Raw genomic sequence first — 23,940 nt, forward strand, 5'->3', positions numbered from 1 at the left:
TTATTTTTGTCTTAATCAGCTGAGATGTACACAACAAAATGATTATTTCTTCTGGAATGGAGTGTGGTTTGGTCAGTTTAAAAAGACACATTTTTACAAGGTTAGAATACATTTGTATAAAATAAGTTGGAATCTTCGGGCTACTGTGTGTTTGTCTGAAACAAACCTGAAATACATTATTGTGTCCATAATTATTTATTTATTATTAGCAAAAGTGATAGGAGTTGCAGACAGTCAGCAATGCACCTCTAACTGTTAGGTATGGGTCTGTCTGTGGATGAGAATGGCTGACTCTGGCAGTCATGATCAAGTTAAACAGTTATTAGTCGGGATTTGCAAAACTGCATTTTTTAACAACAAGCTGGTATATTTTACTGGGGACATTTTTTTATTCCAGTCAGATATTTCAGTTGTACACCATCATGTGGCTGTAACTAGTGGGTTATAATCATAGCAGTTAGAATGGTCTTAAGTTGGGAACTGAATCCAAAAGAAAATGAATGTGTATGCCTAGTTCAAAAAAGTGTGTTCATGGGTGGGCCAACAAAAAAGAAATGTGTATATGTGTGTGTGTGTGTGTGTGTGTGTGTGTGTGTGTGTGTGTGTGAGTGTTGAGTTGGGGTACATAGTTTGACGACAGCCTTGGGCTAATACTAATATTTTAAAAGTATTCCTGATTGTCCCTGATTATTATTGGATTGTTTCTAATTTTGTTGAGATTTGTCCCTGATTTGTTGAGAGTTATGAATAATAATAATAATAATAACAGCACCAGCAATAACAATGATTTGGCAGGCTCTGAATGCACGTTTTGACAGACCCACACAGAGCAGGTGGATGGTAACAGCGCCTTCCAAAATAAGTAGTAAAGGTAAACCAGTGCATTGTACTCTGGCATGACTGAAGCATATTGTTGAAAGGATTAAAAGAGACATAGTAAGGCATAAATCTTGCTGGTCGCTATCACAATAACAGATGGAAAATGCTGGTGGACTTTGGACGCCTTAGACTGCACTTAGTGCTGGTACCGTGAGATATCAGACCCTTCCTGTTTGTTTCGTGTTGCTCCTCCTCTCTCTTGATACTGTGATAGTAACAGAAGAATGGAAATAGGAAAGATGTACAATTAAGAATAAAACCTTCTTGACCTTTGTTCTTCCTCACACCATCAAGTACTGTACAGTATTGGCAGTTGCTTCAGAAGATGACTGCATTGTTTGTTTTACTGACGTTGTCCGGGAACCAGCCCCGTATGCAGAGGTCTACAGAATGTTTATAGTGTAAAAGGTGAACCGTCGCGCGCAGTGAGTTAGCACGACGGTAGTAACGTGAAAGGGGTAACGGTGCAGGTGATGCACAAGACACACCGGTGGTGACAGGAACCTCGGGTAGGAAGTGGACAGCAGTGATTGTGCTAAGCCGAGCCAGGCTCGTTCACACCTGCCAAGCCATTGAACCAAAACGTGTCAGGGCACCATGCAGTGCTTTTGGGGTCAAGCACGACGTCCAGTGTACAAGGACAGGATACCCCAGGACGCTTCCCACAGTGTGGCCATAGAAAACGCAGCAAGGCTTGGTAAGGGTACAGGGGCAAACACTACCAGGATGAGGGCACTTGCTCACACGTTCGTCTGGCATTTACATTTCTTACTGCTTTAACGGTGACTATTTGACATTTCTCAGAAAGGTCGTATTTTATTTATTGTTTTTACTGAATGATGTTCTTGGTGCCATATATAATATGTGATTGTTTCGGGTGTGTGTGTGTGTGTGTGTGTGTGTGTGTATATAAAGGAGAGAGGCAGTGGATTCTGTTGCTTGTTTCGTAAATATTATTAAACTTGGAAAGCAGCAAAGAAAACCAACGAGTAGTGTAGATAAAAATTGATTATATATTCCCTGCGCATGGCATTCAGAGTTGAGTCTGATACTGCTGAATGTTTAAATACAGTTGGAAAGTTTACCGCTCAACTGTATAAATTTTCGCAGAATGGCCAGATTTTTACCTGATATTTTGGGTCCATTTTCATAAAATTGTGATTTTCTGTCAAATCAGTGGCAATCATTAAAGATGGAAGTTAGAAAATAATGATAGACATAATGAGTTTCAAACTTCATACCCTTCAGAAAAGTCATGCTTATGCAAAACCTGTTATTCTATCAACTTTCTAAGTTTGTAAGAGCGATATTTAAAAATTGTCCTTATTTTTGGGTCTTTGTCCCACTTTTATTTATGGTTTTGTCCATATTTCTTGCTCTAAGAGGTGGAGAGGAATGTTAGGCAGTTGTTACAAAGTTACAAGGAAGTAGTATGTCTTAGATCTCAAGTCTTTATACCACTTCAAATATTTAACATATAAGCCTTTTACTACTTTTGCTCACCAAAATGTGTGACAAGTGGGCAAATGATTCGGTCTGGCACTGTTAAACTTGAAAAATGAAGTGCAAAATGAGATGAAATTGACTGCAGTAGTGTTTTAATATTTTCAGATTAGTGAAAATCCTAAGTTATTACAAAAGTACACTTTTACTTGTTATTGGGCAGTGTAGAAAATTTCTATCTCCTTCTCTGACAGAGACGTTTGTGTCAAAATGAGTGAAATATTCCTAGTGTGTTGTTTTTCCTTTGTCAGTGTCATTGTAACTGCATTACCCATGCTCTTTCTCACTTGTGCATTAGATTTCCACTTTTCTAACTTACTAGCATTTGAGCCCCCTATATGTGGATTAAAAAAACAGCCTCCATACACTCTCTGAAGAAACCCCTCAGTGTACAGATTCTCTCCTATGTCATTCTTCTGACAACACTCAGGGAGATCTGTTGAACTGTAACAGCTGCTGTTTATCTGTTTAGGACATTCTGAATTTCGCAGATGTGTCTCATGTGGTACATGTATACCTCTTGTAACTGCATGGGTATAATAAAAAAATCTTTGATGTGACAATTTGTCTCTCCACTGGTACCTCTGGTTTTGTGAATATAAAAATGCATCCTTTCACAGGATGTGGCAATTTTTATCTCCAGTGATACCTTAATAGTTAAGTGATGTTAGTAAAGATAACTTGCACTATCATTTTATATGTACAGAACAAGTTGTTTATTTACTTAAGTTTGTGCTGAACTGATAAACAATAATAATTATTTCAGTGGTGATGGACAGGTTGACAGATGAGATCAGACAGGAGGCCCCGTGGACTATGATGTTTGCAGACGACATTGTGATCTGTAGTGAGAGTAGGAATCAGGTTGAGGAGACTCTGGAGAGGTGGAGATATGCTCTAGAGAGCAGAGGAATGAATGTCAGCAGGGCTAAGACAGAATATATGTGTGTAAATGAGAGGGAGGGTAGAGGAATGATGAGGATGCAGGGAGTAGAGGTGGTAAAGGTGGATGAGTTTAAGTATTTGGGATCAACAGTTCACAGTAATGGTGAATGTGGAAGAGAGGTGAAGAAGAGAGTACAGGCAGAGTGGAATGGGTGGAGAAGAGTGTCAGGAGTGATTTGTGACAGACAGGTACCAGCAAGAGTGAAAGGGAAGGTCTACAAGACAGTAGTGAGACCAGCTATGTTATATGGGTTGGAGACAGTGGCATTGACAAAAAGGCAGGAGTCAGAGCTGGATGTGGCAGAGTTAAAGATGTTAAGATTTGCACTCGGTGTGACTAGGATGGATAGGATTAGGAATCAGTATATTAGAGGGTCAGCTCATGTTGGACAGTTTGGAGACAAAGCAAGAGAGACGAGATTGCGTTGGTTTGGACATGTGCTGAGGAGGGATGGTGGGTATATTGGGAAAAAGATGCTAAGGATGGAGCTACCAGGTAAGAGGAAAAGAGGAAGGCCTAAGATAAGGTTTATGGACGTGATGAGAGAGGACATTCAGGCGGTTAGTGTGACAGAGCAAGATGCAGAGGATAGGAAGAAATGGAAAGAGATGATTTGCTGTGGCGACCCCTAATGGGAAAAGCTGAAAGATGATGATGATGAGGGTCAGTGTCCAGTTATGAAGCTTATGACCCACTGCTCTTCAATGAAACTTGATTGCTGTTCCCTCTGTTGATATTTCAACATTAGTATTTTATATATATATATATATATATATATATATATATATATATATATATATGTATAAACACACACACACTCTCAGTGTATGTACACTATTGTAAATACTGCTGGTACAATATCTCAGTGTCCACCATTGTAAATCACTGCTGGTACAATGTCTCAGTGTATATTATTGTAAATCACTACTGGTACAATGTCTCAGTGTACACTACTGTAAATCACTGCTGTTACAATGTCTCAGTGTACACTATTGTAAATCTCTACTAGTACAATGTCTCAGTGTTCCCTGGCAGTAATTCCCTGGTTTTGAGATTTTTCTCCTGTCTTAAAGTTGGTGCAGCCATGGAGTTGAAATTGCCCTCACATTTGGGGGTGCAGCAGACCCTCCCCTACAAAAAGAAGTTAACTTTTTCACAAGTTCACAAAATCAACAATTCTCCTTGTTGATTAGTGTTTTGACAATATTTTTTTCAAACATACTGAGTTTAGAGCAAATATCTTCACAAAAAATGTGCTGTTGAGCAGTTGTTGGTTAGGTAAGTTTGTTTAGGTGAATTATTCATCAGAGAAATATGTATTTTAGCAATTTACCACCTCTCTCTCTTTCTGTGTGTGTGTGTGTGTGTGTGTGTGTGTGTGTGTGTGTGTGTGTGTGTGTGTGTGTGTGTGCATGCATGCGTGCGTGTGTGTGTGTTGCATATATAATGATTAACTTACTCTGATAGTAAGGGAAAGCTTAATCTATAGCTTGGGAGGGTATAGTGTAATGCATCTGACACTTTTTATATTATCAATATTTAGTTTTAGTATTAGACTTATCTGGCACTTGTTCCCCTAAGAGTTCATGTCAGGTACAGACTTTCAAGCAAAACTGGATCAGGCATAATGTTATAGGCCAGACAGAAGTTATGTCCAAGTAACCTACAAGAAACAGAATATAATGACAATTCAAAAAAATTTCAAACCCATTGATTTTTGTTTCTGGTAAATAGCTGGTGTACTTTTTTAAATAGTAGCAGGTGTCTTGCTCAAATGCTACAAAATGAATCAATGTATTCATTATAGCTAAGATCAGTGAAGTATAAAGTAACACAATGATCTACATGGAAAGACTAGCTATGACCTTCAGAATTAGATGGGTTAACAAATATGCTTTCTTGAGTTTGATGAATATATACTGGTTGCTAGAACAGAGCTTGTGTACATAGATATATTCAGTTCATCTCTTTGAATAGGATTGAAAATGTATATATTTTAAAGCATGCTTTATATGTTATAATTCATATTAGTCTTAGTAAATGCAGCTTTAGTGGAAAAGTATAGCTGAGTTATGTTCAGTGAATAACCTTCAGGCCAAAAAACTGATAAAGACAGACATGCAAAACTCTTAGATTCTCAAGAGAACATTTTTGTCAGAATGACCTTACCGTGATAGAGACAGATAGCTGGCAGACATTTGTCAGATTAGCCTCCTGAAATAATAATAATAATAAACTTTGTTGTTGAGTTGGACAGTATAAGGCCTGGGAATCAAGGTTAAGAGGGCCAGTGAAATTGATAGATGAAACTTACAAAAAAGAATATGAAAGTTTTATATTTTCAAGACAGTTTTTGCTTCACGTTGGTCCAGTTGAGTTTACTGAGTACTGTCAGTTGAGACAGTGCATGATTTTATGCTGTTGTTTTGCCACTGTAATAATTTTGTACTTGTCAACATTTTTACTTTGTTGTTCCTTGTGTTATCTGTATTAATAAATGCTGCTAATCGACAATGGAAGGTTTCAGAGTGACTTTTCTGCTGAAATGGCATAACAGTTTGATATATAATATTTGGCAATCCTATGGGCAATATAGCTACATCTTTCACTATTGACTATTGTTATTCCTGGGTCTTGTATGATGGCATATATATTTTTATGATTTTACCTTTTATTTGATAATTGTAATGTATGTCTTTTTTCCAATTCTCACAATGCTACATTTACTGTCATTAAAGTTAGGGTGATTACTGTGACAGTAAGTATGTATTTTGCAGACCATCTTGGAAAACTGTGACATCATAGGCTCATAGGATCATAGGAAGTTACTAGGCTAATGGCCCTAGGGCCCTTAGAAGCCCAGCCAAGTTCTACCCTTGTTTCCATGATCAACACCTAATGCCTGTATCCAAGAGGGACACAGGTGGAACCCTCATGGTAAATTTACGGTTATTCAGTCATCCAGATTACGTTTGAAGAGGGCCAATGAGGTGCTGTGTTTGATAAGAAGTGGGAGTCTGTTCCAAAGGTCTGGTAGCCTCTGGCAGACAAATCTGTCCCTCCAGCAGGTTCTATTAATGTCACATACCAGGTTAAGGTCCTTAGAGTGAGTAACCAGTGTACCATTTGACACGGATATGCAGCATTTCCAATAAAGCAGGGTCAAAGATTGCCTTATATGCAAAATAGAGATCACTTCTGAGTAGTCTGTATGGAACAGAATAAAGTGACAGTGATTTCAGATGATCCACATAGGACAGATGCTGAAGACCTTGAATTTTCCTTGTGAGGAATCTTTGTGGTTTCTCCAATTGCTGCAGGTGTTTGGAAAGGTACATACCAAAAGGGGCATTGCACTCAATTATTGGGCTGATAAGGGAAGAGTACAGGGAAGTTATAACTTCTTGTTTTCTGGAGGCAATGCCCTTACTTATGAGATGAGCAATATAGAATGCCCTTCTTACCACTGTGGAGATATGGTGATCCAAGGTAAGATTGTTGTCAACCTGTGTGCCCAGGTCTCTCACCACTGGGTGTATACTTAGCATGTTGCTATTAATGTGGTAGCTAGCAGGATCATTGCTCTTACTGAAAGGGATGATAATACATTTTTTTTGCATTGAATTTAAGGCTATGACTTTGGCACCAGACATTTGTTTGTGTAAGACCCTCTTGTAGAATGTTGACATAATTTGCAGATTCTATGACCACTCCCAGTTTCCAGTCATTAGCAAACTTTGTCAGCCACAGGCCTTTAGTTCTTGATTGTACTTCGGAGAAATAGATTCCAAACAATAGAAGTCCCAGGACTGATCCCTGTGGAACACCACTGGTTACAGGTCTGCTGTTGGAGGTGGATTCTCCTACTTTGACTATATGTGTTCTGTCATTGAGCCAGTTAGTGACCCATCTAACGATGTAAGTGTTGATACCTATCTGGGTTATTTTGTCAATGATGCCTGAATGGGGGATAATGTCAAAAGCTTTGGCTAAGTCTTGGTAGGCTGTATGCACAGATTTCCCCTCGTCCAATGCCTTGGTGACTGTCTCGAAGAAGTCCACCAGGTTTAACAGGCATGATCTCCCTTTCACAAATCCAAATTGAGTAGGGTCAAGTGTTTGGAGATTACCTCTATCTTTGTTGATAAGGTCCATGATGATTCACTCCATGGCCTTGCTGATAAAGCTAGTTAGGCTAATAGGGCTGTAGTTCCTGGGGTCAGTGGAAGCACCACCTTTTTGCAAGGGAATAATGTTGGCCTTTTTCCATTCAGCTGGGACAATGGTAGTGCTTAGACTATGATTGAAAAAAGTACCCAATGGTGTTGCTAATTCTTGTTGGAGCCCACGTAAGATGCAGCCTGGGATGTTATCAGGTCCCATAGATGCTGTGTTTTTGGCTTTAGAGAGGGCATTTATAACCTGCTTTTAGAGATACAGGGTAGGAGACAGATGGTAGGGATATCATGGGGGTACATGTGGCAGGGACAGGCGAGTGAAGTTTTCACAGAACCTGTTGGCCAACAGGTTAGCTATGTCCACAGGCTCAGTGTATGTGGTATCATTAACTACCAGTTCAGTACAAATCTGGGGCTTTACTTTTAGGTTATGGATGTAACTAAAGAACACCTTATGGTTGTCCTTAGTTGAGGAAGCTAATTTGGATTCATAGTTTGCTTTGGAGGACTTTACAATAGGTCTTATTTTCTTATTTAAGCTGAGGAGGGAGTGTTTCCAGTTTAGGGTTCACTCCCTCTTACTCTTAGACAGCAATTTCTTCCTCTTATTGTAAAGACTGTTAATGGCAGTTGTCCATCAGGCAGGTTTGCTCTTCCTTGAGGAGTTTGTTTTGGTGCTATCAAGGACGGCCCAGACAATGCAGTTGTACAGGTGTTTGTGTAAAGCATTGGTGTCGAACTCTGCATAGTCGCCAATTCCATTTGAGGAGGGAGATGCAGTGAAGCTATTTCTACCATCCCATAAGAAGTTTTAAAAAAGTAATTTTATTACCCACTTTGCAATCATCTGCATACTTGGTTAAGCATATCCCTTTTCCCACATTTATATAGATTGTAGTTTAAGAGATATTACAAGGACATTGAGTCTCATGACCATTCTAACATTGCCATCCCTCAGGCCATACCTCATTTCTTTAGGTGGACCACACCGGTCAGTCCTGGAGTAAATTTATTGATATCCATCAAGTCATTTAGTTTACGTTTAAAAGAAGATAGTAAGTCACACTACTGGCCATGCAGGTGAAGTTTATTGCAGAGGTTTGAGATCTGCTGGGTTATAAATATTTTCCTCCACCATATTTTATTTGCATTTTTGTGAAGCTTTAGGTCTCTAGTTCTGGTATTGGGGTAGATATTGAATTTCCAGAGAAACAAGAGGTATAGGACAGTCAGGTCTCTAAAGGCACAGTGAGTGAGACAGAGTTCTCACCTCAAAAGTCTGTAAGATGCAGAAGAAAGGAAGAGAGCTTCCAGCCTCTCTTGGTAGCTCAGAGACTTTAGGCCTGTGATCTTTTTGGTTAGGAACCTTTGGGGGTCTTTGTAATTGTTTGATATGATTGGTGAGATACATCTCAAAGGGGATATTGCAATGGATAACTAGACTGACCAAGGCTGAATGTAAGGGAGTTATTACTTATTTAGATACTGCTGATATTCTTGTGGGCAACAGCTGAGTTAAATAAAAGGATTTCCTAACAACAATTGTCACATGATGGTTGATCGAGTTAGATAGATTTATAAACTCAAGTACATAGGTATGTAACAGCATTTTTATTTTGTAGAGGTGTGTTGTCTAAACAATATGATTAGGGGATGGGTTGTCTACCAAAAGTGATAACACTTTTTAGCATTTAGTCTGACTCCATTTTAGTACATCAAGAGTTTCTAGTGAGAGTTAATTCTGGAGGATTTTGGTGTCATAGGATGACTTTATAACAGCTCCCAGTTTGCAATCATCTGCAGACTTTGTTAGATATACTTTGTGATATCTGTGAAGAATAGTTGAAAAAGAAAAAAAATCTGGTACTGATCTGCATTAAATACCACTGGTGTCCCTTGTTATGAAAATAGATAGTCCCCACCTTAATTTGTTGTGTACAATTGCTCAATTAGTGTTTTACCCATTTTGTTCATTAGATCTGAATTGAGATTTACTGTTACTAACTTGCAATTTATCCCTTATTTGAAACAATTTTCCTTGTCTTAACAAGGTCATAATAAGCAAAGTTACCTGGTATCTAGTCCACTCCCCACCCCAATCCCCATACTCCATCGATACCAAAATGGCACTTTACAAAGTAAGCCCAGGTGTCTAGTGCATCCCCACCCCATCCCCATACTCCATTGATACCAAAATGGCACTTTACAAAGTAAGCCCAGGTGTCTAGTGCATCCCCCACCCCAATCCCCATACTCCATTGATACCAAAATGGCACTTTACAAAGTAAGCCCAGGTGTCTAGTGCACTCCCCACCCCAGTCCCCATACTCCATTGATACCAAAATGGCACTTTACAAAGTAAAAACCAATACGCAAAAAATACAAATGAAAGAGTTCCGTACTGAACAGACCAAAATTCCTTTAATGCAAAGTTCCAAAATTAAAATGAGCGCTTTCGTCTGCCCACAGCAGACTTCTTCAGAATAATAAACCTCTGGTGCCTTGATTATTTATACAGTTCTATATTGGTAATTAATCAATAATTAAATCAATTAAACATACATTGTCTTTTAAAGGTAAAAGGGACTGGAGGTGGTGAAATTAACCCTTCCATCGAGTCCCTTTTAGTATATTAAACATTTTTTCTGTATATATATACTACTACTATAAGTCCTGAAAAATTAGGAATTCTGCACAACAAATAAATTAAAACATTACAATGCAAAATTTATAATCAAAAGCAGTGTTAAAAATTGTTAAAAATTATATATGAAAAAGTGTATGTTAAATTTTGTATGCATTTTTTAATACAATATTTTTCATTAATTTCATAAACTTTTTTCATTAACTACCTATTTCATGTAAAGCCAACCTAGGTTGAAAACCAATAAAATATTCCATAAGAATTGATTTTCTTGTGTGTAATACTATAAAAACTATGTTGTAACCAAATACAGTACAATGATAATAGTGTAAAGTGCATAAAACTTCTAGAACAGAGTGAATGTGTTAAAAAACACACGTAAACTTCATATGTAGGGCAAAATTCTAAAAATAAAAAAGTTAAAAAGGTTAAAAAAGTTACCAATTTTTGACCGGGAAACATTTCCCCTGGGCAAGTTAAATCACACAACCAAGTGGGTGGTAAAAAGGTGGGATGAAACTTAAGTTTAAATCTGGAGTGTATTGGGTATGTTGCATGTAGGGGGTATATAATAAGAAAAATATTGAATTAAAATAGTATTTTTTATTTTTTATTTTTTATGTTTTAGTATGTGTTCTGTATATGTATGTTATGTAAAATTAACAAATTTCACAATAGAATACCTTTGTAATAATATACCTTTATAATAATACAATCATACCAAAGCAGCTTTGTCTATTAAAATAGCTTTTATATTGATGTATTCATTAAGACCAGGAGAATAGTTGGACCTCAGTCTTAATTGCCACTTTATCTCTCTTTGCAACAAAAGATTCTTAATGTCCCCTCCCCTGTTGTTTTCTTTAATAAAGTCTAAAATACCAAAAGAAAACCCAGCAAAACCGTCACACACTAAGGAATGTTTATAGAGGGCACTGGTGTCTTTCTTTACTCTAATGTCGTTAGTATGTTCATATATTCGCTCCCTAAGTGTTCTCTCGGTTTTGCCCACATAAAATGAGGGGCATTTTTTACAAGTGGCCAAGTAGACTAGCATTCTGCTGTGATAGATTTGTTTGTTTTTCAATTGAGTTGTACAGGTTATAGGTCACATTAAAGGTGAGAAAAGTTTTGAAATGATTTATTGTGGTCTCATTTTTTATATCACAAAAACCTGGCATTTTAACAGGGGTGTGTAAATGTTTTATATCCACTGTATGTGTGTATATATATATATATATATATATATATATATATATATATATATATATACATATATATCTAAATATGTGCATATATATATATATGTATATATATATGTGTGTGTGTGTATCTATATATATATATATATATATATATATATATATATATGTATAGATGTATACATATGGTTCTACTGCTCTACATCGAAAGAACACTTCTTCGAAATAGAGCAGGAGACCCACACTTCAGCGAACGTTCACTTCAAAGAAAGTGCACTTTTGCTGAAGTCTAGTTCCCTGGGCGACCCAAAAAATACTAAAACATGTTTTTGCGGGGGGGGGCAAGCCCCCCCTGCATCTCCCCACATCCCCCTACTTAAATATACCAACTCCAAAATCACACTACAGCGGGGAAAAGGGAATATTCCCATTGTGCACTGTAGTGTGACTGCCGAAGTCAATGTTCGAAGTTACACTACTTTGAACAAGTGGACTCAGTGAAGTGGGTTTGAAGAAGTGAAACTTCGAACATTTGCACAGATCCCACACACACACACACACACACACATATATATATATATATATGTGTATATATATATATATATATATATATATATATATATATATATATATATATATATATATATGTGTGTGTGTGTGTGTGTATATATATATATATATATATATATATATATATATATATATGTGTGGGTTCACTAGACAATCTCGAAATACCAAAATGTCGAATTTCAGTATTTCGAGACTGAATAGTCAAAAGTGCAGTTACGCAAAACTGTACAGTCTCGAATGTGGAAATGTCAAATCCTCTGTCGTGGTGTCGCGTTCTTGATGTGTGGTGCAGTTTGTGGATTTAGCTGGGGATTCAGGTAAGTGGTGTTTACGTAAGGGTATTGGGCAGGGATTGTAGTGTGTGTGAGTGTGTGTAGTGGTGTTTTTTGTGTGTTTTTGTGTTTAGTGCGACCTCAGAGTTAGTATATATAAGTAGGGGGTGTGTGGGGGGTACAGGGGGGCTTATAGGTAGGTGTGTTTGTATGTTATGTTGTGTTTATGTGTGATGTCTTGTTTATATATACATACACATATATATGCATATATTCTGCTCATAGATAATAGCACTTAGTTTACATCTAATGTTAAAACAAACTTGACATTGTTAAGACCCAAAGTCTTCCTCTCTTAGCAGCAAGTAGAGTTCATTTTTTTCAGGTTATTTAGACCGTGTGGATCCACACAAATGCAGATCTTGTCTTGATTTATAAAATAACCGTAGTTCTCATCAACTCTTTTGGTTCATATTTTTCGTAATGACTCCTAAACTATCTATTTACTTCAGTTCTTGTTCATTTCTATTCCTGAGAGCTAATGATATATTCCTTGCAGCATGTATCATTGGCATGGCATCAAAATTTAGTACTTATTTGTATGTGATGTTTTCTGGCAAATTGCTAAGCCTGTAGTGTAAGTAAATTGGCATTATCATGAAAGACTTTAGAAAGGCTCTGTAAATTGCTCAGAATGTCTCTATGACTGAACTGTTTCTGAATGTGTATAGGAACACATTTTGTTTCATTTCACAACATGAGTTTCGTTTATCACCTAGAATGTTAAGTGAATTAGTTTCTTTCAGAGTTAAAGTCTGAAACATTATCTTGTACTTCCAGTGCCTTACCAAGGGTAGGGTGCTTGGAGTAGTCCATCCTTGATCCAGGCAATATGGGCATGTATTACATGGACTGAAAGGCAGAAGTGTCCTGGCACAAGGTGCTTGGAGGGTGGTGAGATCAGCAGATTGTGTTGATGCGGTACAGTAGTACTGGCATCCAGAAAGAAATATCAATACTGTATTTGTGGTCATGGCTGAAATGCAGTCTGAAGCACTTTGTTTATGATAACAGCAGCATGCTTTTTCTTACTCTGACAGGACTTTTTTGGCCCTCAGATTTTTTTTTGTCCTGTCTTTGAGAGGACTGTTTTTTTTGTTGTTCTTTTTCATACTCACCATTCAAAGGACTTTTTTTGCTCCTCAGCTTGGACTTGAGAGGGTGGGCAGCAAACTGGACAATTGCACAGAGTGCCAGATAGCTTAGCTATGCTATTGGATATCCAGACATAATACACATGGGACACAGACACAATTACATAGAACAGTCCCCATGAAACATCAAGCAACAGTCTGGCCTGTCAGATGCATGTCCATGATATGCCAGGAGCAAGTGATGTTAGCAGGGGAGTTGGAATGGATACTGAACAGATAAGGCACAGTAGACTGACCAGGGTACTATGTATGAATTGCAGGGACCAGACCATGATCATGGCACTGAAGGAAAGCAGATGATCAGGTGCAAAATAGATGATGACACCCAGGATGCAGGTGGAGCACCCACTGTTAGCCTAGACACAATCCTAGTACCACCAGTAAGAATGACAGTTCAGTCTGCATTTACAATGTATCTGGCACATAAGGCAAGGTAAAGCTGTAAGCAGTGGTTAAAATAATTATCAGCAATGCAGACATGGACAGTTATGCAGGTCTCTAACAAATATCCAGCTGTAACACTTATTTGACAAATCTGGCAAATCAGCCTGTTGTCCTCTATTTGACCAGGTGTGGAAAAACAGAAATAGAAAGATGTCCATTATTCACAAGGTCTACATACAGCTGAAAACCCATTCCCACTTAAGTACAAGTAAACATATGTCAGTAATACTTACTGCAGAACTCTGGGTCCCTGTCTTTAATCTCCACTCTCCATGGTTTAAGAAGGTCAGAGTAACACCTCTTTAGGTGACTCTTTCAATACCTGTTCATGGGTTCATAGGTTCATAGGTTGTTACTAGGCTATCGGCCTTAGTGCCTATGCAAGCCTAGCCATAACAATTCCCTGGATATTTCTTCCCACAATATTTACTTCTCCAGGCCCCTGTCTAACAGGGTGACTGACATGATCCCCGGGGTGAATTTCCTATCTCCCATCCAATCATCAAGGTTCCTTTTGAAGAGGGCCAATGAGGCGCTCTGCTTGATATGTATAGGCAATCTATTCCAGAGTATGGGGAGTCTCTGGGTCAGGAACCTATCCCTCCAGCATGTTTTGTTCATTGTGATGACAAGGTTTAGATCCCTGGAGCGTGTGGCTCTGAGGGATTGGGATTTCTTTAAGTGGAGCATGTCCAACAGCTCAGGGTTTGACATGGCCTTGTATGTTAAGCAGAGATCGCCTCTGAGTAGACGATATGCCACAGAGTATAGCTGGAGCTTTTTTAGACGGTCAGTATATGGCATCTGCTTTAGGCCTGTGATTCTTTTAGTGAGGTATTTCTGTGGCCTTTCCAGCTGTTGCAGATGTCTTGTGAGGTACATACCAAACGGGGCATTATACTCTATAATGGGTCTAATGAGGGATGAGCACAGGGGGACAATGACCTCATTTTTTCTGGATGAAAAGCCCTTAGTGATGAGGTGTGCCACTTAGAAGGATTTCCTGACTGTTGTGGCAATGTGGTTATCGAAAGTGAGTCCACTGTCCACCTGTGTCCCTAAGTCTCTCATCACACTTTCGATATTTAGTGTCCTGCCACCTATGTGGTAATTCATGGGTACATGTTTTTTTCCAAAGGGGATAACTATACATTTCTTGGCATTAAGCTTGAGCCCATGGCTCTGGCACCAGGCATCTGTTTCAGTAAGGCCCTTTTGTAGAATATCCACATTATTTGGGGATTTAATAATGGCTCCCAGTTTGCAGTCATCTGCAAACTTTGTTAGCCAGAGTCCCTTAGTGTTGGCCTGTACTTTAGAGAAGTAGATGCCAAATAAGGGTTGTCCCAGGACTGAACCCTGAGGTACTTCACTTGTCACTTGTCTGGAGATGGATCTGGAGTTAGCTACTTTTACTGTCTGGGTTCTGTCAGTAAGCCAGTTAGCAACCCATCGACTGACATAGGGATTTATGCCCAGCTTAGTAAGTTTATCTATGATTCCAGAGTGGGGGATGGTGTCAAAGGCCTTGGCGAGGTCCAGATAGGCTGTGTGGACTGCCTTACCCTCATCCACAGCTCTGGAGACTGATTCGAAGAAGTCAATCAGATTCAGGAGACAAGATCGGCCCTTCACAAATGCAAACTGGGTGGGGTCCAGTGTTTGAAGGTTGCCAATGTCTTTTTTTATAAGTTCCATGATAATGCATTCCATGCCCTTGCAAATCAGGCTTGTCAGATGGATGGGACGGTAGTTCCCAGGATCCAAGATGGATCCTCCCTTGTGGAGCAGGATAACTGTAGCTGTGCGCCACTCAGTGGGCACGAAGCCTGAGGTGAGGCTATGATTAAACATGACACTTAGGTGAGGCAACAGTTCATTTTGTAGTTCATGTAGTACACAGCCTGGGATGTCATCTGGTCCCATGGATGCTGTATTCTTAGCTTTGGAGAGTGCGGTTTCTACCTGTGTGGCCATGATTATTGGAATTTGGCAATCTTTTGGTATTGAGATGGGCCCTTTAGGGGGTGAGAGTGGGGTGAAGTTGGCACTAAATCGATCTGCCAGGATATTGGCAATATCCTTGGGATCAGTATATTTAATGCCATTCTGTTGTAACTCAGAGCAGATCTGGGCATTGCCATTTAGATTCTTGACATAACTATAGAATGCCTTGTGATTGTCTTTGGAATCTTTGGTAATTTTATTTTCGTAACTAGCTTTTGAGGATTTTATGAGGGATCTCAGCTTCTTACTGAGGCTGGTGAGGGAGTTTTTTGCATCCTTGGATTTTCCTCTTTTTTGCAACAGTTTCTTCCTTCTGTTGTATAGTTTGTTTATAGCAGGGGACTACCAGATTGGCTTCCTTTCTTTGGAGAAGAGCATCTTGGTTCTATTTGGGATGGCACGATTCATGCAAGAGTGGATGTGCTCGTACAGTGCCTTAGTGTAGGATTCTGCAGTTGAACTTACAGATCCCATCTGCGTGGGTGTTGTGAAGTTTGTCACTTCTGACTTCAGTAGCTTGAAGTTGGCTTTGGAGAAGGTTTTTAAGGAGGTTTCCTTACTGGGGGGGTGGGGGTGTGATGTGGATGTCAAGGGTGATTTGCTTATGGTCAGACCTGACCAATGAGGAGGTGACCACTGGTGTGGAGCATCTATCTCCATGTTGGTAATGACCAGGTCTAGGATATTGGAGCACCTGGTGGGACAATGGATTAGTTGATCCAGGGCATTGGAATTTATGAATTCCAAGAACCGTTGGGAAAAGGAGTTGGTACCTGAGTAGTTTTCCCAATTAATGGCAGGGTAGTTGAAATCACCCAGTATTAGGGTGTTTGGTTGTATCTTAATATTTTCCAGTATGTTTAGAAAGGTGTAGTGAGAATCTTGGGGGCATGGTTGAGGATCTGCAGCAAGCTACAATTTGGATTGCAGTCTTACCTAGTGTTAGTTGCACCTGGAGAATTTCAGATGCATTGTGTTGGGCAACTAGCCTGGAGGTGTGAATATCCTTGGTGAATATGGACACTCCTCCACCTTTAGTGTTTCGGTCCTGGTTTTGTGGCCGAAAAGTGTGGTAACAATTGTAGCCTGGTATTGCAGGGGTGCTGTCTGGAGCCTTGAACCAGGTCTCAGTTACTGCACAGATATCAATGTTCTCCCTTTTTAAGAGTGCCTCAAGAGAGTGCATTTTGTGGTTTAGACTTCTAGCATTGAGTAGCATTACCTTCAGATTTTGCCTGCTTCTGTCTGTTACAGTGGTGGTTTTATCCTTTGAACCTTGCCTAAAAAAGGCACTATAGGGGTGGCAAGAGCTTTAGCCAGTAACCTGAATCCCAGGGGTGACAGGTGCAGACCATCTCTGGCAAAGCATCATGGTTTGTCGATCATGTCTTCCCAGGCAGACAAATACTGGATCCCCTTTGAATGACACCAGAAGCTTAGCCAATTGTTGAAGTCAATCATTTTGTCCTTATACTGTGGTATCATTCTGGGCGAAGGCAGGATGCTACTCAGGGTTAGGGTCATACCTGCCTGGGTCACATGATCCAAGAGCTCTTCCATATCTCTTTTCATGTAGTCCAGGGAGGTACATCTCAAGTCATTCACTCCAGCATGGACAATGACAGAGTCGTATTTGTACTTGTTGTGGAGTGACTTGAGTGCATGCGTTATGTGGCGTATCCTGGCACCCGACAGGCAGCTGACTGTAATTTTCTCCTTGTTCAGTCTGGTGAGTGAGACATCAGTGTGCCTGACTATAGAGTCACCTATGACTAAAGTGTTGGGTACATTGTCTTGCCTTAGGGGTTGTTGTTGGGTGGCACACTCATGTTGTGAGCTATGTGTCACTTTGGTTGTGACTGGTGTTTGTTTGCATTTCGGCTTCAGAGGTCCTTGTTGTTTGGGCAGGTTAATGTTAAGGGCCTCCGCATATGTGGGTTTAGTGTTGCTATGTGTGGGTGTTGATGGTGTTGGTTTTGAAGGGCTATGAGTTACTTGAGGTGTGATGCAGGTGTTAACCTTCTCCACTTGACTGTCTAGCACAATCTTGGCCGGAGAGAGCTTTGCTTCCAGTTTGGCTATGTAAGTGCATCCCTCGCAGCTTGTAGTGTTGGGTGGTAGGAGGAGAGGATTGTCTGTGTACATGAGGCAATTGCCGCATTGCCCCAGTATGCCCAGATTCACCAGGTGGACAGGAGAAATCACCTGTACTATTCACCAGAGTGGGTGATGGCTACAGCATCACTTACCACCCCAGTAAGGCAGTGCCAAGCATCCATACCTCCAATTTGTATTAGGGACCCTCACAAGAGTCCCCTACTAGATGCTCACAGTAGTTTCTATATAGAAAGTTCAGAACAGTTTCTGCACGATATGGGGCCCTTCCCACACTCATTACATTTGAAAACTATGGCCTTTCTGTGGATGCACATCAACACACATTGCAGGCACCACATGGTCTACATTGATGGCCAGCGAGCTCAGTGGACCCCAGTGCCACCGTATGGTCATATACTACCATCTGTATAACCTTACAATATACATAATTACATTATATATAACTAGAGTGATGTGAGGGGAAGAAATACACTAGGTAGAAGGTATTAGCCCCATGTAACTAACATGTTTTGGGGCTCTGTGGCTGATTAAGAAACCAGTGGGCCCAAAGACGTTATTGACATACAGTATTCAAGGAATATACACAGTCAGACATTAGCTTCATTGCACAGTGTGGGACCGGGGCATAGTGTGCTAAATGTACAATTCAGAGACATTTACACTAAATTGCCTCATTAGGATAATTTCCATGCTACGAGTCTCATAACTGTACATCCAAACCAGCTGCAGCCATTGCTGCACTTATCAACTTCCCAATTTTGTAGGAATAGCATTTGGAACATACATTTTTGGATATTGATATCTGTCTACAGAGTACAGGACCATTCCACAGCAGCTATGCTAAGTGTAACAAGCCAGTGTGGCAAGTGGTGATAATGAACGCATAACAGTAGTACTGTTTTGTTGTTGTAACAGGGCTGCTCAACAGTTATCTGCTGATAGGGATGTGTGAGTCTGAGGTAGGGCTATGATGGAGGTCTGAAGTCAGCAACCAAAGTGCTCTGCAGATTACAGGAGTGAGGCACATCTGATGAAGTAGGGGTACACTGACCATAGGCAGATGAGAAGACTGACTGAATAAATGTAAGATATTTGGAGGGGTTCCATATCCACCTGCTGACAGGCATGCAAGGAGCAGAGTAAGGATTGTAACAATGAATAACTGAAGATGTGGTTCAGATGCAGGTAGCAGTAGCCCACCAACATATTGGCTGTGAAGCTGAGTGAGGTGTACTATAATACCTGCAATGCAGCTCATACAGAGGGGACTATGTTGGGATGTACTGCATTTGTGTCTGTGGATCAGATATGGAATATAGTGGGCAGGGATGGGAGGGAACATCACACTAGAACACTGGTACTTGCCAGCAGGTATATATGGAGCATGTGATAGCTGTGCTGTACTGGGCACAGGTAAACATAGGCCACCGAAATAGTGAGTGTCACACAATAGCCTGTCTCTATGTTGCCCTAGTGGAATGCTATTGTGACTTGTCCTGGGATATTGGTGTATGATAGGTGCGGCACGTTTGGTGGCAGAGTCGCCTCATGGGTGTTTGACCAGTTAGGCTGTTGCTGCAAATATGATGCATTCACTCACTGGCCATAGCTGTTTGCCTACTTTTACAAGTTGATACATGTTGTCTAATGAAAGCAAGTGCCTAGAGAAGTTTTCCGAGCAGAATCAGGAGTGCTTTCAGGCCCTCCATAGGTTCATAGGTTCACAGGGAAGTACTAGAATAGCCGCCCTTGTGGTCCATTTTAAACGTAGCCAATTTCCCATTTGAAAGTGAAACTCAAACTCAGTACCTTGTGTCTGTGAGATAAACACCTTAACCAATATGAAAATGACCAAAAGTATCCACAGTGTCTATAATACACCAAAGAAAAATGTCCCAAGACAAACACTGTCAGCAGCAGGAATTATTAGTAGTCAGCCAACTATTCAGTACAAGCTGCCTTTATTCTTCTATAAAAAACATACAGATTGAGCGCTTTCATCCCCTAAACTGGGGACTTCATCAGAATCTCTGATTTTTATGGAAGAATAAAGACAGCGTGTACAGAAGAGTAATCTGACTGCTAGTGATTCCTGCTGCTGACACTGTTTGTCTTAGGACATTTACCTTAACCAATATGCCAACCCCCAACCCACTGCCCCTTCCATGAGCAAAGGTGACAGATGTTGAATATATATATATATATATATATATATATATATATGGGATCTGTACTGATCCCTGAATGACAACATCACTGAATCACTAACGGCCGGGCATACTTATGCAAAAGTGCTTTTCCCCGAAGAAGCACGTTTGCATAAGTATGCCTGTTGTACTGCGGTGCAGATAAGGGAAAATTCCCTTTTCCCCACTGTAGTGCGATCTCGGAGTGAGAATATTAAAGTCGGGGGGGGGCACAGCCCCCCCACATGGAGGGTGCAGGGGGCTTGCCCCCCTGCAAAATTGTTAATGTAATGTTTTTTTTTTTTGTTTAACACACTTTAGTGAAAGCGCTTTTTCGATGAAAGCACTTTCGCTAAAGTGTGTTCAGTGATAGTGGATTCGGACTGTTGAACTTTCATTCAACAGTCCTAGATCCATATATATATATATATATATATATATATATATATATATATATATATATATATATGTGTATGTGTGTGTGTGTGTGTGTATAAGAGAGCAAGCGGGTCTTCCATAACCATATGTAGGGGTGATTATGTGAATTCAGTTGGTGGCCACAAAAAGGCAGCACATCAGAGCTGTTATAGGGCCACTGACATGACCTTGCACACCCACCAGAAGACCTGTGCCATTACACAGGAGAAGATTTCCATGTTTGGTGGTCTCCCATCACAGACTATCCTGACTGTCCCAGAGGAGTTCCTGTTGTCCCTCTCTGGTGATACTGAAAGGACCATGTCACCTGGCAGAGGCCTGAATGTAGGAGCTGAACTGGATGCACCATCCTGTATCTCAGTTTCGGATACATCAGGTTGATATTTGCATATGTCAGTAACACAGTATAGGGGCACACTGGTGCCATGTCTTAGGGATGTTTAGATCTGTCAGGCACATCTGGGATGCAGGCCCAAAGGCATACCCTGTGAGGTACTTTTGTTTACATTTTTTGCATGGCTATTATCTATACTATTGGTGCGTCAGAAGGTAGTGGGGTTTTTACATATTCCTACTGCTCACATACATGGGGGTTTATTTATCACCTTTCACAGATTGTACAGTCATGGGGTCTTCCTTTGTGGAACATGGCATGCCTGACGTTGGTTCTGCATTGTACACAGATAGTTGTGGTGATGTTACAGTAGCACAATTTGAAGATATGGTGTCAGTGTAATTAGTGGTGGCTGTAGAGGACAGAATACCACCCATATCCAGTAACACATCTTTGTTTCCTAAGGAAAGTGCCCCACCTGTCCAGATCCCATTAAAGGACATTTAAGGACAGGGCACAACTACTGAAACAGCACACACTGTAGGCAGGTCATGTTCACAGCAGTGTGCTTGATGAAGCACAACATGACCAACCACACAGATATGGAGTATGTGATGGTCAGGCACATGCCATGGCCTGGTGGTCACAGTCTCACAGTTTGCTGTCATTTGCGTACTGGTGCCAGTGCTATTGCCATTCTCAAAGGGTACACACCTGTAGCAGGGGACATTCACATTCAACACTTTTCCCACCTGAAGTCCTTCAACAGGGAACAACTGAATAGGTGGAACTAAGTAAAATGGGGTGAGGGCTATATTAGGATGAGATCAACTTTGAGCTAGGTTATACTTTTAAATGACTAACTTGTCACACACTGTTGCACATACTGAATAGTCTTCTATCCACAGTCCGAATATGAGCCATAGCTAGTTTGAAAAAGAGTGTTAATTTCAAACATATATGTCAGCTGAACAGTTTCCCATACAAGAAGTACAGTAAGAAATGTAATTGTTTTGGAGCCTAAACAAGAAATCCCACTCCCTAAAAACCCTTCTACCTCGGAGGATGTAGATGTCTATATAGTGACTGACACATGGTTTAAAATTGTGGGGAGCACTCTGTCTATGCAGGGCTATAATGCCTTCCACACATTTACACCAACAACTTCACAGGAGGGGGAAAAAGATGGAGATGTCTCAGTCTTTATCCAGAAGAGATTCACATTAAGCCTAGGAAAGCAGCATGATACACTGGACCTTCTTCAGGTCCAAACATATATTATCTAGCTATAGAACTCCCTGTATGACCCAGGAAAGCCACACAATGTCTATCTACATGAGGTAGAATCACTCAGTATTAAAACCCAATTCCATTTTCCTAGGTGATCTAAACTACCCAACTAATCTACACTGCAACTAGTGGACACGCACAGAAATTCCTGGACTTGTCAATACAAACTCCCTGGGACAATAAATCAGTATACCCACTATGGGGAACAACATCTTGGATCTTGTTCTTACTAATATGGGGGGGGCATCTTGTATGTAGGGTTGCCACCTTTCATTGTGGCTAAAACTGCAGTAAGTTCACACCCCTGCATCACCCGTAACTCTGCCCATTCGCAAACACTCTCCCGCCCATGACTCGCCTATTTTGTGATGTCACTATGACATCAGCTGACGAGAATGCCAACTTTTTCCATTCCTGATGCTTGCTTTCAGTCGATTTACTATGCTTTTCTGTAAAAAAGCATAGTAACTCAGCCGATGTAACAAACTCTGGAAGTCTGTTTCCATTTTGAAACAGAATACCAGAGTTTGTACAGTGTTTTCCGACTACTGGAGAATTGATTTGATTTCCGGAACTTTCCAGAAAAAAACAGAGAGGTGGCAGCTCTAGACACACAAATGAATGATTTCCCACAGGGACTTCTTCAGTAGTTTGTCCTGATATGCAGAAGCACTTCACTGACACCAAATGAAACTTTCCCGAATAATCCATTCAGTAGTTGTCCTTGTCCACCCAAGCACTGCACTGATCCAACCATCTCTCCTTCAGCAGCTTGTCCATGTATGGATAAGCACTTCACTGACAACAAATTAAATATTCCCCCTAGTATGCACAAGCACGTTTTTGTGTCAGACACGAGTAAATATATTATTGTGTCATTCTAAATCAGATGTACCATTTTAAATTCATACTAATAAATTCCAAGTGGGAGTGAAATAATGAAGATGCGCAAGACAAGATCTAATGAAGTAGAGAGAACAAAGTGTAAAGGAACCAAACAGTAGATTGTTTAATTTCACAACAAACCAACTGTAACAGGACAGGGTAATGGATTATAGCCAGGATATTTGGTGATTCTGAAACATGCATTGTGTCTTTTCTAACAACTTACTCTTTGCTCCTTCAGACAGTAATACCACCCTACTCAGAAGTATTTACAAAAGCTTCCCCTACAGCTCTTTTTTCACTATTTACTCTTTGTCCAAACGTTGCCACAAGTGTACTTTTACCAGCGCAAATGTAGTTTTGCCTGAGCCCGCCATACCCAGAACAATAAGACATGCAGCTGTTCTGCTTTTACTGTATTTTTGGTTATTTCTACTTTATTAGTTTATTTTGCTTTTGCTGCCTGTTCTTAAAAGTATTTAATTGCATTTATTCTTCTGCATTTATTACTGCTTGTTAGTAGCCTGATTAAATTGTATCTGTTATTCTAAGTCGTTGGTTTAAGCACTCGGGCTTCAGACCAGTTGTTTTACATTAAGAAGGTTTGTTGTCTGCACTTCTGTGGCAGGACAGGTAGCTTGCATCCTTCTAAGTTGGGAGTTGCTGATTGAAGCAATACTGTGTTATTCTAAAAGTGTATTAGGTCTGGTTAAAGCACTTGGGCTTTGGGCCAGTTATTTTACATTAAGAAGGTGTGGGCTGCACTCTTGTGGGAGGAGAGGGTGGATTCTGCCCTTCTGAGCTGGAATTTTCTAGTTAAAGGCTTATTG

At 40.2% G+C, this 23,940-nt stretch overlaps 1 protein-coding gene across 2 annotated transcripts in view; it reads left to right on the plus strand.

Annotated features, from left to right (window-relative positions):
* The first annotated feature begins 999 nt into the window (after positions 1-999).
* PLCD1 (phospholipase C delta 1) overlaps positions 1,000-23,940 on the plus strand; it is a 1,599,641-nt gene continuing 1,576,700 nt past the window's right edge. The window contains exon 1 of one of the 2 annotated variants that reach the window (XM_044067556.1): positions 1,000-1,576. In XM_044067556.1, the coding sequence (XP_043923491.1) occupies positions 1,477-1,576 (100 nt within the window). In that variant the 5' untranslated portion in view covers positions 1,000-1,476. The remainder of the gene's footprint in view (positions 1,577-23,940) is intronic. The other variant, XM_044067555.1, reaches the window with a different exon arrangement.

The sequence above is a fragment of the Protopterus annectens genome, chromosome 3.part1 (assembly GCF_019279795.1).
Source record: "Protopterus annectens isolate FY-2018-M chromosome 3.part1, PAN1.0, whole genome shotgun sequence".
Taxonomy (NCBI): domain Eukaryota; kingdom Metazoa; phylum Chordata; order Ceratodontiformes; family Protopteridae; genus Protopterus; species Protopterus annectens.